This window comes from Manihot esculenta, chromosome 3 (assembly GCF_001659605.2).
Source record: "Manihot esculenta cultivar AM560-2 chromosome 3, M.esculenta_v8, whole genome shotgun sequence".
Lineage (NCBI taxonomy): Eukaryota > Viridiplantae > Streptophyta > Magnoliopsida > Malpighiales > Euphorbiaceae > Manihot > Manihot esculenta.
In genome coordinates, this window is record NC_035163.2 from 27,946,331 (window position 1) to 27,963,316 (window position 16,986).

The window sequence follows — 16,986 nt, forward strand, 5'->3', positions numbered from 1 at the left end:
AACTTTTAATTCAATTTTAAGACAGTGACCATGAAGCTAAGCATATGATTGTGGTTCAACACTTTTTAAAAAATTGATTTTATGATTTATTTATGATTTTATTTATGGCTTATTTATTTATGTTGTTTAATAATGTGACTTTTTTCTAATATAATTATGTTCATATGACGATATAATTTATAATTTATTTTTTAAAGTTTTTTATTAAAATAATAATATTTTTAGTTTCGATTTATCTTTATATTTTAATATGAATTGATTCTGAACTTTATATATTTACAAATAAATTTTTATATTTTCATAAATTAAACTCTTGTATTTATTAAATTTTAATATTTTATATTTAAAAAAATAATAAATTAGAAAAATTCAATAACCTAGATGTAGTATATATTCATTCAAGCTAAAAAAGAACATTTTTTAAATTAAATTAATCGTTTGTCTAGTTTAAATATTAAAATATTTTATATTATTATTATATATAATAATATAAAATTATTATATAAAATAATATTTTTTATATGAATTCACCCACTTATTATTAGTAATAAAATATTATTTTATATTTAAATTTTAAACTTGAAATTATTAATGATAAAGAATATATTATAATATTTATTTTACTTATTGACATTTAAAATAATATAAAAATTATTAATTAAATATACATAATTTTTAATTTTAAAATAAAAATTTAAAGATCTGAAATATTCATTAAATATAAAATTATATATCAATAAATTTAATTATATAAAAAAATTAAAAATTTAATAATTACTATCCTATATTACTCTTCCATTTTTCCTTTCAAATTGCTTCCATCTTCTAGTTCTGTCGAGTTGCAGGCCACAGCCGGTGACCTCACTACTCCCTCCATTAAAATCAGGGAATAAGCTCCCCACCCCTTTGAGTATTTCTTATGGCTATGGCACAAGGAACCAGACTCAGACTCGGACTCTGCTCCTTCAAGCACCCATTTCTCTGGAATATTTCCCCTTCTATAGCTTCTACCACCACCACCACCGCTGGAGCAATCCAGACTTGTCTCTGTCTTCCGTGGCTGTTCCGCCTTCTTCATTCCAATGCCTTGAACCCACTGCCACAACGATCTCCGGCGTTCCATGGAGTAAGATATATGCAACGGCAACTGCCTTTTCAAAGATTATTCTGCTCCGAGGCCACTGGTGACAAGGAGAAGATGAAGAAGAAACCGGTAAACACAAAAGTTTTGAATTTTATCCTGCATTTGTGCAACTATAAAGATTATAGATTCTTGGGGTGTTTCACATGTGGGGTTCTTTTTAGCTGCTTTAATGGCTATGCTTTTTTTTAAAAAAAAAAATTTACTACATTTCAAGGATAACGGTAACACAGCGGAGGAGGAGAATCACATGAAAAAAATTATGCTGTCGAGTTTTATATAAAATGAACCCATAAAAATTATATTTTTGTAAAGAGTAAAGTGACTAAAATTATTACAATAATTAATATAATAAATTATAATAATTTGATTTTTCATAGTTTATAAAGCTTAAATTAGAGTATTATAAATATTATTTTATTATTTTATTATATTTTAATTATTTATATCTATTTATTTTTTGTATATTTTAATTATTTATAAATATTTTTGTATGAATTAATTAATAATATTAATTATAATTGTAGATGTACAAAACTTGTTGAAACGAATTTATGGAATCTAAAGAAGACTAAAAAGAGAAAGACTTTGACTTGGCACGTGCATAGCATTATAAATAGTCCTAAGAAGTTTCAGTTGGCTAAGCTCCGGTGCATGAGATAATTATATGCTTCAAATTAACAAGTAAGATGCTCTGCATAGCTCCTCTTTTTTCCTTTTCTCAATGCAGGCGATATGTTTTAATGTCTGATATTAGAAGAAACATGTTATAAAGATTTAAAATTTGGATTAACAGAATTTTTTCTTTTTGATGGAAAAAATATATGGCAAATAAAATATTTAAAATTTGGATTAATAGAGTTTTTTCCTTTTTATGACAGATAGCAAATGAAGATTTTGTAACGATGCGAATTAATCAAAAGCTTACAGATAAGCTTACAAATAAATCCCCTGTATTCTCAGATCATTGCATTTTCAAAGTGCCAAAACAACTACGAATTGTGAATGAAGAGGCATATGAACCGCAACTAATTGCAATTGGTCCTTATCACCATGGGAAAGATCATTTACTTGCCATGGAAGATCACAAAATACGGTATCTTCAAAGCTTCCTTCAACGAAGTGCACAGAAAGATGTATCAAGGTATGTGCAGACCATAAGAAATTTGGAAGAAAAAGCTCGTAAATCTTATGCAGAGCCTTTAAGCTTTGAGCATGATGAATTCATTGAAATGATGCTTATTGATGGTTGCTTTATTATTGAGTTTATACACAAAATGGTTGAATTTGATGTGCAAGACCCTATTATGGGGTCTGGACATATGTATGTTAGATTAATGCTGGACTTGTTATTACTTGAAAATCAACTTCCATTCTTCATACTATGGGAGCTGCTTAGGACGAGCAATGTGATATCAAACCCAGAAATCAACTTCACTAGGTTGATTTTGAAAGCCTATAAGCATTATTTATCAGGCTCAGGCTGTGATATGAGTCGTGCATACACTTCAGCAGAGATGATGCAAATTAAAAGTATTTTGGGATTAGTACATGACAACTGGCAACCTTCCCCCGAAAGAATAGAGGTTTATAAGAAAATGAGAGAAACCAAGAAACCAAGTAGTACGCGCTGTGCCACAGAGCTCAAAGAGGCCGGGATTAAGTTCAAGAGCCCAAAAATAGAAATCACAGATATAACAGAATGTGTCTTGCGAAATCTCATAGCCTATGAGCAGTTGACTTCTTTCACGAGTCCAAAATACTTCACTGATTACATGATATTCATGGATAGCCTCATCAATTCTAAAAAGGATGTGGAGCTACTTTGTCGCAAGGGGATCATTGATAACTGGAAGGGAGACGATGAAACCATTGCTATTATATTCAACAAGCTTGGGGAACACGTCTTTTGCGAAAGCACTCTCTACGCGGATATAGTGAACAATGTTAACGAGCATTGCAAGAAACGAAGGAATCTGTGGATGGCCCAGTTGAGGCACGATCATTTTCAAAGCCCATGGTCTGTCATTTCTCTTTTGACTGCTATCATTTCTGTTTTGGTTGCTATCATGCTGCCCCTTCTCCCATGATTCAAACTGTTTTTTCAGTTCTTCCTTATTATAAGTAAAATAAATGCTAACATTTCTTGTTCATTTTATCGTGGCTTTTTAAATATTCCTTCCTCTGAATTATTACCATGATCATGGTAATTTTTTGTGTGAATGTCAACATAAATAAATATAGCAAAGCATTCACTAGACAAAAATGTAAAGTTTCGTATTAAATGTATGGTTAACTTCTCTATATACACATGCTTTTTCATAACTTTTCATAAAAAATTATATATGAAGAATTAATTTATTAATGCGTAAGAGGGTGTGGCTATTTTTGCATCTCATGAATAATTTAATGAATATTTTAATTAAGAAAAATAAAACACCAAAAGCCAAAACTTTCCCTATATGATTACTAGGACATTATTTATTGGGCAATTCTTGCCGAGGTCCGATCTCTGAATTCAGAACACAGATATACAAATCGCACCTATTTTTGTGTGATAAATCATATTATGGCACCATGTAAACTAGGTCTAAGAAAGAATTTTTCAATAATAATAACTTTATAGTTCTTTGCGAACTATCGAGGGTTCAAATCCCTCTCTCTCCTTTTCTCTATGAATAAATTTATGTCTATATTGGTTTTGACTGCCCAGCATCATAAATGCAAAACAAAGCATTCAAATGGAAAAATATATCAATCTTTATAGCATGCCAAATTCAAGACAACCAATTGTCATCAATTCAGAATTGTGAACATCATGTAAATGTAAAATAAGAAAATCCCTCCCGCACATGAAAAATCAACTGCGGATTGAAATGCTTCAAGGCCACACTTGAATGACAACAGAACTAAGGCGTGACCTTTGTAATATGAATCTCCTACATAATTCCCGCAAAAATCCTACATTACTTACCTATATGAATCTGGACGTTTTGGCTTGCTTTGAACAACAGCCTCTATCTTCTCCATCACGGCAGGACTCAACAAGGGGATCACGTCAATAGCTCTCATGTTCTCTTGAATCTGCATGGTCGGAAACGACATTTAATAGGTCATGTCACAGATACAAGGTTATTGCAAAGCCTATAGAATTGCAGCACACAACTGCTCACCAGCGGCACCTTGAACAAACATGCAGAAACCAATTTTCACTCATAGCACCTCTAAATTCCTATATGAAATGGAAATCTTGATTTGAGAGAAAGTATATAAATTTGCCCCAAGCACATCCAAAAAGCCTTTTACACTGGTTGAGCATTTCTACTAGTACAGAAGTTTCCATAAGCCTCTAAATTCCTATATATAAGTCATGCAGTCCAGCATATCAGTCAATTTATGGCAGTCTTAGACGGCCCATATGGTTGCTGCCCCGCATGTTCTTTGATATCTAAAAGTTGTCCCTGCATAGGGCTTGTTTTGCCCTGCTTAGAATGATTTCAGGCTGCTTGCCTTTTGAGATGCAGATTAGACATCATGTTCGTTCTCTCGAAAATCTCTCACAGGCTTTTATATTTTTTTGGAGATACTATAATCTTATGAAAAGTTAAAAAACAGCCCACTATTTCTGAAGTCTCAGCAAAGGTGAGTATCAAGCTATCTTTACTGTTATTTGTGAATTATTATAGATTTCCTATAGTTTGAAAGACTTGCAAGTTCCAGCCCACTTACCTATTGCACTGAAAGACTGCTCTTTCAAATCGTTGCCAATCTTATTTTTTACCGGCGTACAAAATATATTGACATTAATTTCCATATTGTTTGTGAGCAGTTACAAAAAGGCTTTATTCTACCCTCACATGTCTCTTTTTCTCTCCAACCGGCAGACATTTTCACCAAGCCGTTATCAGGCGATCTACACCACTAGTTCCTGTCCAAATTGCACCTGGCTTTACTTCCAGCACCAACTTGAAGGGGCTGGGAGTGTAAAGCATAGTGTATAACATGTCTGATTGCCAAAACGCTGTAATTTTGGTGTTTTTTTATTCTTTGGTTTTTAGTATTGTACTAGCCATTAGTAGTCTTGGTAGTGATAGGCACGTGATCTTCATATAAGAGACATAGTATAAATACCTCTATTTGTTCTAACATTATTAATCTTTTGATTATTGCAATAAAACAAAACCAAATTTATTTTTCTCTATTATCGCATACTCTGTCGTCTCATGACCAAAAAAATATCCTTTCGCTTTTATTAATATTTAAGCTTTTAAATTAATAATTACAAAAATTATTATTTAATTTCTATATAATATAAAAAAATTTATTAATTAGTCTCTAAATTTTAAAAAATTTATTTAAACATTCTTCACATTTAAAAAATTTAACTAATTAGTCCTACTAGTATTTCTTCCATATAATGCCTTTAGTTTTAACATCAAAGTGAGGGGGAGAAGATTTTTATTTCAAAAATACCCCCTTAATCATTTATCAAAATAAAAAAATTTAACAACACCCATATTCCCATATTACAATCAATGATAAGCCAATAACATGAAATCATTAAGAGAAAGTCTTAATAGAAAAAAAAAAAAAAAAAAAAACGTTGCTCACTAATAAAATAAAATAAAAAAAAAAGAATATCAAATATACCAAAAAGAAAAGAAGAATTAATATCAGTGAGCAGAAAAGTCTTCTTACTTCTTGATAGTTCATATCTTTATGTGATAAATTAAATTTAAAATGCACTCAAGTTAATTTATTTATTGTATTTATTATTTTTTGTATACTTGTTTATGCTGAAAATATTTAAATTAATGTTTAATTTTTAGATATAATTGTTTTAATTTTGCTTATTCTCTTACATTTTTAGGTGACAAGAATAGTATAGAAAAAGATAAAAATGAGTGTGTAACTTGTATGGATGCAAGTATTAGGCTATGTTTGTTTTGGAGAAAACATTTTTTTATATTTTTGACATTTAAAATATAAAACTTTAATCAATAGAAAATATTAAAAATAAATTATTTAAAAAAAGTGACTTTCTCCTTTTACAAAAAAGTGAATTATTTTTAAGTTTTCTATATATAAATTTATTAATAAATTTTATTTTTAAAATTAAAATTAAATAATAAAAAATAAATTATCTTATTAAAAAATATTTTTCACACAAAATATTTTTTGCATAAAATATTTTTTAATTATAAGTTTTTTTTTTAAAAAAAAAGTCTTAAACTACTGAGTTTTACGGTTGATTTTATTAAATATGCTAAAAGTTTATTTGACCAATTAAATTTTAATATAAGGTGATTTCAAGTTAAATTTTATACTTATTTTATAAATTTTCATATTTTTTGCATAATAATTTATGTAATTAATTTAAATTAAAATAGCTATATTTAATAATATAATTAATCTGTTTAAAGATTTATTTAAAAGAGACCTACCCCATAACTAATAGTACAGTATATACTTAATTTGATGTTCATACAAAATTTAAATATAATGCAACTTTATGTTATTTCATATTGATATTTTATTTTATTAATTACATTTTCATAGTCTTCATAATATAAATATTATTAAAAAAATTACGTCATATGAAAAAATAGTGCAATAAATATAAAATAAAATTAGGAGTATATAAAATGTAAAGCACATTAATTAAAGTTAATATTGAAAAAATAACGGCTAATAATAAAATATAACAAGTATGGGTTAATAAAATGATGCATATAAAAAAATATATATATAAACACGAACTCAAGCGTCTCTTCCTCGAGATTATAATTAAATTGAAAAAAAAAACTATACCAAACTGAAAAAAACTATATAGAATCTTTCATGTGCCGCAGATTATAAAAAGAAATTTAAGCGAAAATAATTAATTAGCTACGTAAAATCTCTAGATCGTTCTAATAATTTTCATCTATGTATGTGAAAACGAGTAGTTAGTTATAAAATAAATTAATATATAATTACATAAAATTTTTAGATCATTCTAATAATTTTTATTTTTTTATATATAAATTAATATAAAATAAATAATATATATAAGTTTTTCTCTCGTTTTATTTTTTATTATTGTTGTTTTTTATGTTAATAAATGATATTTAAAAAAAAACTCTCCTTGTTTTGAAACAAAATTATAAGAAATTTTATTATAAATTAAATTATATAATCTACTTAAACAGCACACGTTTCTTCTTTATAATTTCTCTATAATTAAAGGAAGACGACTTGATCTGAAAAAAAAAACTCGATAATAGACTTGTAGAAGTCTTTGTGGTTGAACATGAAGACTCACAATCTCAAGGATTCAAAAATTCTGATCCAACGGTTTGAAAATAACAACTCATTTAAGAGGAACAACCATAAAACACTTCGTGGCGTTGGTCATTGTCGTTTTGTAGTAAATGTATTCATTGTCCTTGTTCTGTTTATTTTGTTTTCTATTGTGTTTTTAAGATGTAAAAGATTGATTTTATGATTTAATTTATTATCAAAACATTATGTAGTTTATCGGTTTTATGTTGTTTAATAACGTCACACTTTTTTCTTAATTTTAATTTTTAAATAATAATTTATTAATTATAATTCATTTATTTATTTATAATTGATCCTGAATTTTGCATATTTATAAATAAATTTTTATATTTTGAATATTAGTTATATTCAATTATTAAACTAAACACACTTTTAATTAAATAAAATTATGAGAAGTTATATATTAAAAAGTAAAGTTCTGAGAAATTTTATGGAAATAAGTTTGAGTAAGTTTGCTCCAATTTAATTTTTTAAAATAAAATTTTAAATTTTGCCTTAAATTTAAATAAATCATAATTTAATATAATATTATTATTCATATAATTTTTTTATTTAATATCTTTAAAATGTATATAATTAAAATTTAATAAAAAAAATTATTTCTTTTAACGTATGTAAAAAATAAAAAATAATAAAAATTATAGGACAAAAAATAGTATTTTTTAATTTAAAATATTAAAAATTTAATATTTTATTTATGTCAAAAATAAAAAATATATAAAAATAGTAAATTTTTGAAATTATAAAAACAAAATTATATTAACTGAGGACTTATTTAACCTTCAAAATAAAGTTTAGGTATTTATTTAATAAAAATGGTGAATTGTCCTCGAATGATATAATTGTCGATGTACAAAGGTTGTTGAAATGACTTTATGGAATCTAAAGTAAGAAGACTTAAAAGAGAAGACTTTGACTTGGCAACGTACTGCATAGCATTATAAGTAATTGGCTAAGCGCCGGTGGATGAGATAATTATGTACTTTAAATTAAAATTTTGAGATTTTCTTTTTCTTTTGAAATGTTGGACTTGAAATTAAAAGAGTAAAATTTAAAAATTTTTAAATTTATTCAGATGTATTTTATTATCAGATTAAATATGTGAGTGCTGAGATTTTTAAATATATATACTTTTAAATTTTTTAATTATTTATGATTGAGTTTAAATTTTAAAATATATTATAACTTTATTAGTTAAATGAATTTAAAATTAAAAAATAAATTTCAGGAAACCTAAATTCAAAACTCTTAATTCAATTTTAAGGCAGTTACCATGAAGCAAAGCGTATGATTGTGGTTCAACACTTTTTAAAAGATTGATTTTATGATTTATTTATGAGAAAAAAAATATGGCTTATTTATTTATGTGTAATTCAAGTCGCGCACACACTCCAGAAAATATGATACAAATCAAGAATCTATTGGGATTATTGCATGACCACTGGCAACCTTCCCCTGCAAGACTAAAGATTTATAAAAAGTGCGACAAGCAGAGGAAAGAGGTTTTACGCGCTGTGCCATAGAATTCAAAGAGGCCGGGATTAAGTTCAAGAGTGCTGTCGAGAGAAATAACTTGTTCGATATAGATTTTGTAAACAGCACAATTAAAATCCTAAAAATACAAATAACATATACAACAGAATGTGTCTTACGAAATCTCATAGCCTATGAGCAGTTGACTTCTTTCACGAGTCCAAAATACTTCACTGATTACATGATATTCATGGATAGCCTCATAAATTCTAAAAAGGATGTGGAGCTACTTTGTCGCCAGGGGATAATTGATAATTGGAAGGGAGACGATGAAACCATTGCTATTCTACTCAACAAGCTTGGGGAACATGTCTTCTGCGAAAGGGCTCTCTACGCCGATATAGTGAATAATGTTAACGAGCATTGCAAGAAATGAAGGAATCTGTGGATGGCCAAGTTGAGACACCATTATTTTCAAAGCCCATGGCCTCTCATTTCTATTTTGGTTGCTATCATGCTGCTCATTCTCCCCATAATTCAAACTGTTTATTCAATTCTTTCTTATTATAAGTAAAATAAATGCAAACGTTTTTTATTCATTTTGGGTTTCTTATTCATTTTGGGGTGGCGTTTTTAATATTCCTTCCTTTGAATTAATACCATGATCACGGCAATTTTTGTGAGAATGTCAATATAAATAAATAAAGCAATGCATTAAATAGACAAAAATGCAAAGTTCCGTATTAGATGTATTGTTAACTTCTCTATATAGACTTTTTCATAAATTTTAACAAAAGATTATATATGAAAAACAAATTTTATTAATAGGTAAGCGGGTGCGGCTATTTTTGCATCCTCATGAATAATTTAATGAATATTTTAATTAAGGAAAACAAAAGACTTAGCCTGGTGGAAAGTGCATCCCTTAGCCTTGAAAGGTCTAAGGTTCGACTCCCCCAACCCCTATTTCAAAAAACACCAAAAGCTAAATCTTTTCCTATATGATTACTAGGACATTATTTATTGGACAATTCTTGCCGAGGTCCAGTCTCCGAATACAGAATACAGATATACAAGTGCACCTATTTTTATGGGATAAATTATATTATGGCACCATGTAAACTAGGTCTAAGAAAGAATTTTCGATAATAATAACTAGCAAAACAAAGCATTCAAATGGAAAAATATATCAATCTTTATAGCACGCCAAATTCAAGACAACCAATTGTCATCAATTCAGAATTGTGAACATCATGTAAATGTAAAATGAGAAAATCCCTCCCGCACATGAAAAATCAACTGCGGATTGAAATGCTTCAATGCAGTGAAACAAGATATAACAATACAACAGCCACACTTGAATGACAACAGAACTAAGGCGTGACTTTTGTAATATGAATCTGCTACATAATTCCCGCAAAAATCCTACATTACTTACCTATATGAATCTGGACGTTTTGGCTTGCTTTGAACAACAGCCTCTATCTTCTCCATCACGGCAGGAGTCAACAAGGGGATCACGTCAATGGCTTTCATGTTCTCTTGAATCTGCATGGTGGGAAACGACATTTAATAGGCCATGTCACAGATACAAGGTTATTGCAAAGCCTATAGAATTGCAGCACACAACTGCTCACCACCGGCACCTTGAACAAACATGCAGAAACCAATTTTCACTCATAGCACCTCTAAATTCCTATATGAAATGGAAATCTTGATTTGGGAGAAAGTATATAAAATTGCCCCCTTAAGCACATCCAAAAAGCCTATTATACTAGTTAAGCATTTCTACTAGTACAGAAGTTTCCATAAGCCTCTAAATTCCTATATATAAGTCATGCAGTCCAGCATCAGTCAATTTATGAGCAGTCTTAGACGGCCCATATGGTTGCTGACCCACATGTTCTTTGATATCTAAAAGTTACCCCTGCACAGGGCTTGTATTGCCCTGCTTAGAATGATTTCAGGCTGCTTGCCTTTTGAGATGCAGATTAGACATCATGTTCGTTTTCTTGAAAATCTCTCACATGCTTTTGCATTTTTTTTGAAAGATACTTTAATCTCATAAAAAATTAAAAAACAGTCCAATATTTCTAAATTCTCAGCAAAGGCGAGTAACAAGTTATGTTTTCTATTGTTTGTGAATTATTATGGATTTTCTATATCTTAAAAGACTTGCAAGTTCCAGCTCACTTACCTATGGCACTGAAATATGACATCAAGACTGCTCTTTCAATTGTTGCCAATCTTATTTTTTACCATCGTACAAAATATATTGATATTAATTTTCATATTGTTTGTGAGTAGCTATAAAAAGGCTTCGTTCTACCCTTGCATGTCTCTTTTTCTCTCCAACTGGCAGACATCTTCACTAAGCCGATCTACACCACTAGTTCCTATCCTAGTTGAACCTGGTTTTACTTCCAGCACCAACTTGAAGGGGCTGGGAGTGTATAACATGATTGATGTGTAAGTTTGTAATGCATGGTGTAAAGCCTGATTGCCAAAACGCTGTAGTTTTGATGTTTCTTTATTCTTTCCTTTTTATTATTGTACTAGCCGTTAGTAGTCTTGCTAGTGATAGGCACGTGATCTTCATATAAGAGACATAGTATAAATACCTTCATTTGTTCTGACATTATTAATTTTTGAGAGATTTATAATTTAGTCTTTGAGTATTGCAATTATTAACAAGTCAATTTCTATATTTTTAAAAACCTATTAAAATATCCTTATATTTTCTTTTCATCGACGAAATAGTACTTCCGTCCTCTTTTCTGTTAAAATTAGATAAAGGAGAGGAAAAATTTTTAAAATTTAATTTTACCCTCAAATAAAACCCTTTATTTAGTCTTTGAATATTGCTATTATTAACAAGTTAGTCCTTATATTTTCAAAAATCTATTAAAATATTTTTATCTTTTTACATATTTATTAAAACGTTCTTGTCGTTTTTTTCTCTCAATGAAATAGTCTCTATCTTTTCTCATATCTATTAAAACGTCCTTATCATTTTTTTCCAATCAACAAAATAGTCACTCCTCATCGTTTTTTCCGTCAACGAAATCGTCCCTCCCTATATTTTCAGAAATCTATTAAAACGTTCTTATCTTTTCTCATATCTATTAAAACGTCCTTATCTTTTTTTTTGCCAATGAAATAGTTCATAACTTTTCTCACATATATTCAAACGTCCTTATCGTTTCTTTCCTTCAACGAAATAGTCCCTCCTGCTCTTCCTCCTCCTCCTCCTCAAAAAAGAAGATGATGATGATGATGAAGGAGAAGAAGAAGAAAAAGAAGAAGAATGAGAAGAAAGAGGAGAAGAATAAGTAAAAGAAAAAGAAGAAGCAAAAGAAAAAGAAGAAGAAGCAAAAGCAGAAGAAGAAGCAGAAGGAGGGAGAATTAATGAACAAGAAAAAGGAGGAAGAGGAAAAAACATAGGGGTAATTTGGTCTTTTATTATATTTTTTAACGGTAAAAATAGATGGAAAGACTATTTTGTTGACGGAAAGAAAAGACAAAAATATTTTAATAGGTTTCTAAAAGTACAAAGATTGATTTATTAAAATGATAATACTTAATGACTAAATTATAAATCTCTCTTAATCTTTTGATTATTGCAATAAAATAAAATCAGAGTTGTTTCTCTCATTATCGAAATAGAGTTGTTTTTCGCTCATTATCGCACACTCTGTCATCTCATGACCAAGAAATGAGAAAATGTCATTTCGCTTTTATTAATATTTAAATTTTTTAATTAATAATTAAAAAAATTATTTTATTTAATTTTTATATAATATAAAAAAATTTACTAATTAACTTTTAAATTTTAAGAAATATATTAAAACATTCTTTATATTTAAAAAATTTAACTAATTAACCTTACTGTTATTTATTTTATATGATGCCTTTAGTTTTAACATTAAAGCGAAGAGAGAAGATTTTTATTCCAAAAATACCTCAATCATTCATCAATATACAATATTTTCAATTTTATAATTAAAATCGATCCGTTCTATCTATAACAATACAATTAATATACATAAAAAATAATAAATTAAAGAAATTAAATCATATCTTATTATTAAGAATCTATAAAAATCCACAAAGAAACACACTTTACAATACAACTCAACGATACAATTGAGATAAATTAATCAAAATAAGAAAATACGACAACACCCATATTCCTATATTACAGTTAATGATAAACCAATAACATGAAATCATTAAGACAAAGTCTCAGTAGAAAAAAAAAACCATTGCTACTAATAAAATAAATTTAAAAAGAAAAAAGAATATCAAATATACCAAAAAGAAAAAACTAATTAATATCAATAACCACAAAGTTCTTCTTACCTATTGAGTGTCTATATGTCCATTATAAAAAGATAGTTCATATTTTTATGTGATAAATTAAATTTAAAATACACTCAAGTTAATTTAACTATTCTATTTATTATTTTTTGTATATTGTTTATGCTGAAAATATTTAAATTAGTGTTTAATTTGTAGATATAATTGTTTTTAATTTTATTTATTCTCTTAAAGTTTTAGGTGACGAGAATAGTATAGAAAAAAAAATAAAAATGAGTATGTAACTTGTATGGATGCAAGTATTAGTTCTGTTTATTTTAGAAAAATATTTTTTATATTTTTAATATTTAAAAATTTAATTAATAAAAAATATTTAAAATAAATTATTTTAAGAAAAGTGACTTTCAATTTTTATAAAAATGAGTTATTTTTAAGATTTCTATATATAAATTTATTAATAAATTTTATTTTTAAAATTAAAATTAAATAATAAAAAATAAATTATCTTATTAAAATATATTTTTAACATAAAATATTTTTCATATAAAATATTTTTTAATTATAAGTTATTTTTCAAAAACAAAAAGCCTTAAACTACTGAGTTTTACGGTTGATTCTATTAAATATGCTAAAATTTTATTTGACCAATTAAAAAATTTTAATATAAGGTGATTTCAAGGTAAATTTTATACTTATTTTATAAATTTTCATATTTTTTGCATTTATTTTATTCTTATAATTTATGTAATTAATTTAATAATATAATTAATCTGTTTAAAGATTTATTTAAAAGAGGCCTACCCCATAACTAATAGTGCATTATATACTTAATTTGATGTTCATAAAAAATTTAAATATAATGCAACTTTATGTTATTTCATGTTGATATTTTTTTTATTAATTACATTTTCATAGTCTTCATAATATAAATGCTATTAAAAAAATTAGGAGTATATAAAAAGTAAACCATATTAATTAAAATTAATATTGAAAAGTAATGGCTAATAAATAAAACACAACAACCAGTATGAATTAATAAAATGATGCGTACAAAAAAAATGTACAAAGACGAGTTTCAACGGCTCTTCCTCAAGACTATAACTGAATTGAGAAAAAAGTCCTACCAAACTGAAAAAAATTATATCGAACCAAAATATGAATCAACATTCTACGAATTATGAAAGGAAATTTAAGCAAGAATGATTAATTAGTTATTAAAGAATTTAGCAGTAGAATCTCTAGATCGCTCTAACAATTTTCATATTTGTAAGTGAGAATGAGTAATTAATTATAAAATAAATTAGCATATTATTATATAAAATTTCTAGATCGTTATAATAGGTTTTATTTTTATATATATAAATTAATACAAAATAAGTAATATTTATGAATTTTTCTGTCATTCTATTTTTTATTTTTATTTTTTTTAATTAATGATATTAAAAAAAAACTCTCCTTATTTTAAAATAAAATTATAAAAAATTTTATTATAAATTAAATTATATAATCTACTTAAACCGCAGTTTTTTCTTTATGATTTGTCTATAATTAAAAGAAGATGACTTGGTCTGAAAAAAAGGACTCGATAATAGACTTATAGAAGTATTTGTGGTTGAACATGAAGAGTTACAATCTCAAGATTTTTCATTTTATGGTCAGAATTTAAAATATCTTATCCAACCGTTTTAAAATAACAACCCACCATAAAAGACTTCATCGTTTTGTAGTAAATGTATTCATTGTCCTTGTTCTGTGTGTTTTGTTTTTTTATGATTTAATTTATTATCAAAACATTATGTCGTATATCGGTTTTATGTTGTTTAATAACGTCACACTTTTTTCTCTAACTTACGTTGATATGACGTTAAAATTTATAATTTATTATTTTTAATTTCAATTTTTAGTAATAATTTTTTAATTATAATTCATTTATATATTCTATAAATTAATCCTGAATTTTGTATATTTATAAATAAATTTTTATATTTTGAATATTAGTTATATTCAATCATTAAACTAAACACACTTTTAATTAAATAAAATTATGAGAAGTTATATATTAAAAAGTTAAGTTCTGAGAAATTTTATGGAAATAAGATTGAGTAAGATTGCTCCAATTTAATATTTTTAAATAAATTTTTAAATTTTACCTTAAATTTAAATAAATCGTGATTTAATATAATACTATTCTTCAATAAAATATTATTTTTTTATTTTATAATTTTTTATTTTTTATTATTTTAAAATTATGGTTTTTTTATATTATGTTTAATAATTTATTTATATCAAAACTAATAAATTATAAACAATTTTTAAAATTATAAAAATAAAATTATATTAAATGAGGACTTATTTAACCTTCAAAATAAAGTTTAGGTATTTATTTGATAAAAATGGTTAGTTGTCCTCGAATGATATAATTGTTGATGTAGAAGGGTTGTTGAAATGACTTTATGGAATCTGAATTAAGAAGACTTAGAAGAGAAGACTTTGATTTGGCACGTGCTCCATAGCATTATGAGGGGAGGATTTTGAGATTTTTAAATAATACTCTTAGATTTTTTTTATTATTTACAATTGAGTTTAAATTTTAAAGTATATTATAATTTTATTATTTAAATGAATTTAAAATTAAAAAAAATAGATTTTGAAAGAATTATGATAGAAAATATTTTTTAGAAAAATAATTTTATATTTTTGACATTTGAAGTATTAAAAAAATTAGTTAATGAAAAATATTTTCTGACTAAATAAAAAAGTAAATTTGAAAATGACTTTTTTTTAGATAAAAAAATCTTTTTTCACGCTTTTTAATATTTTTATTAAGATTTCTGTATATAAATTTTTGTAATAAATTTTATTTTAAAATTAAAATTAAATAATAAAAATAATTTACATCATTAAAAAATATTTTTAATGAAAATATTTTTTTAAAAAAATATTCTTTATAAAAATTACTTTTTAAATATAAATTATTTTCTGTAAATAAATGAAAATTTAGACTCTATTTATTTTATGAATTTTTTTTCATATTTTCTGCAAACAATTTATATTTTTATAAATTAGTGTTGAATTTTGTATATTTATGAATAAATATTTATATTTTTATAAATTAAACTCTCGTAATTATTAAATTTTAAAATTTTATATTTAAAAAAAATAATAAATTGAATTAAGTATTATTATTTTAAAATTATTATCCATTTTTTTCTATATTATGCTTAATATATAAATTAAGTATAAAACTATTTAATTTGTTTTATTTTTAATACAATCCTTTATTAATTATTTTTTAAAAAATAAATATTTAAAATATTTTTTAATATTTAATAAAATTTAATGGTTAGAATGAAAATAATTGAAATTTAATAAAAATATTCTCTCTTAATATGAATAAAAAAATAAAATAAATAAAAATTATAGTACAGATAAAGTATTTTTTAATTTAAAATATAAAAAATTTAATATTTTAAAAATAAAAATATATATAAAAATAATAAATAATTTTTAAAATTGTAAAAATAAAAACTTTAATATGAAAATATAATATTTTATTAAGTGAGGATTTATTTGACCTTCAAAATAAAGTTTAAGTATTTATTTGATAAAAATGTTGAATTCCTCGAATGATATAATTGTTGACGTACAAAGTAAGAAGACTTAGAAGAGAAGACTTTGACTTGGCAACGTACTGCATAGCATTATAAGTAAGGAGACTTAGAAGAGAA

General features: G+C 25.5%; 1 protein-coding gene across 1 annotated transcript; it reads left to right on the plus strand.

Annotated features, from left to right (window-relative positions):
* The first annotated feature begins 790 nt into the window (after positions 1–790).
* LOC110610625 (UPF0481 protein At3g47200) lies at positions 791–3,293 on the plus strand. The gene is made up of 2 exons (XM_043954649.1): positions 791–1,213; positions 2,023–3,293. The coding sequence occupies exons 1-2, from the start codon at positions 920–922 to the stop codon at positions 3,229–3,231; spliced, it is 1,503 nt and encodes a 500-aa protein (XP_043810584.1). The 5' UTR covers positions 791–919; the 3' UTR covers positions 3,232–3,293.
* Positions 3,294–16,986: the final 13,693 nt, after the last annotated feature.

What these genes read in the sequence shown, in the direction of transcription:
- LOC110610625 (XM_043954649.1), top strand. Translation starts at nt 920, where the DNA reads ATGGCTATGGCACAAGGAACCAGACTCAGACTCGGACTCTGCTCCTTC. An exon ending in AGAAGATGAAGAAGAAACCG is followed by an intron (nt 1,214 to 2,022) that starts GTAAACACAAAA and finishes TTTTTATGACAG; the next exon opens with ATAGCAAATGAAGATTTTGT.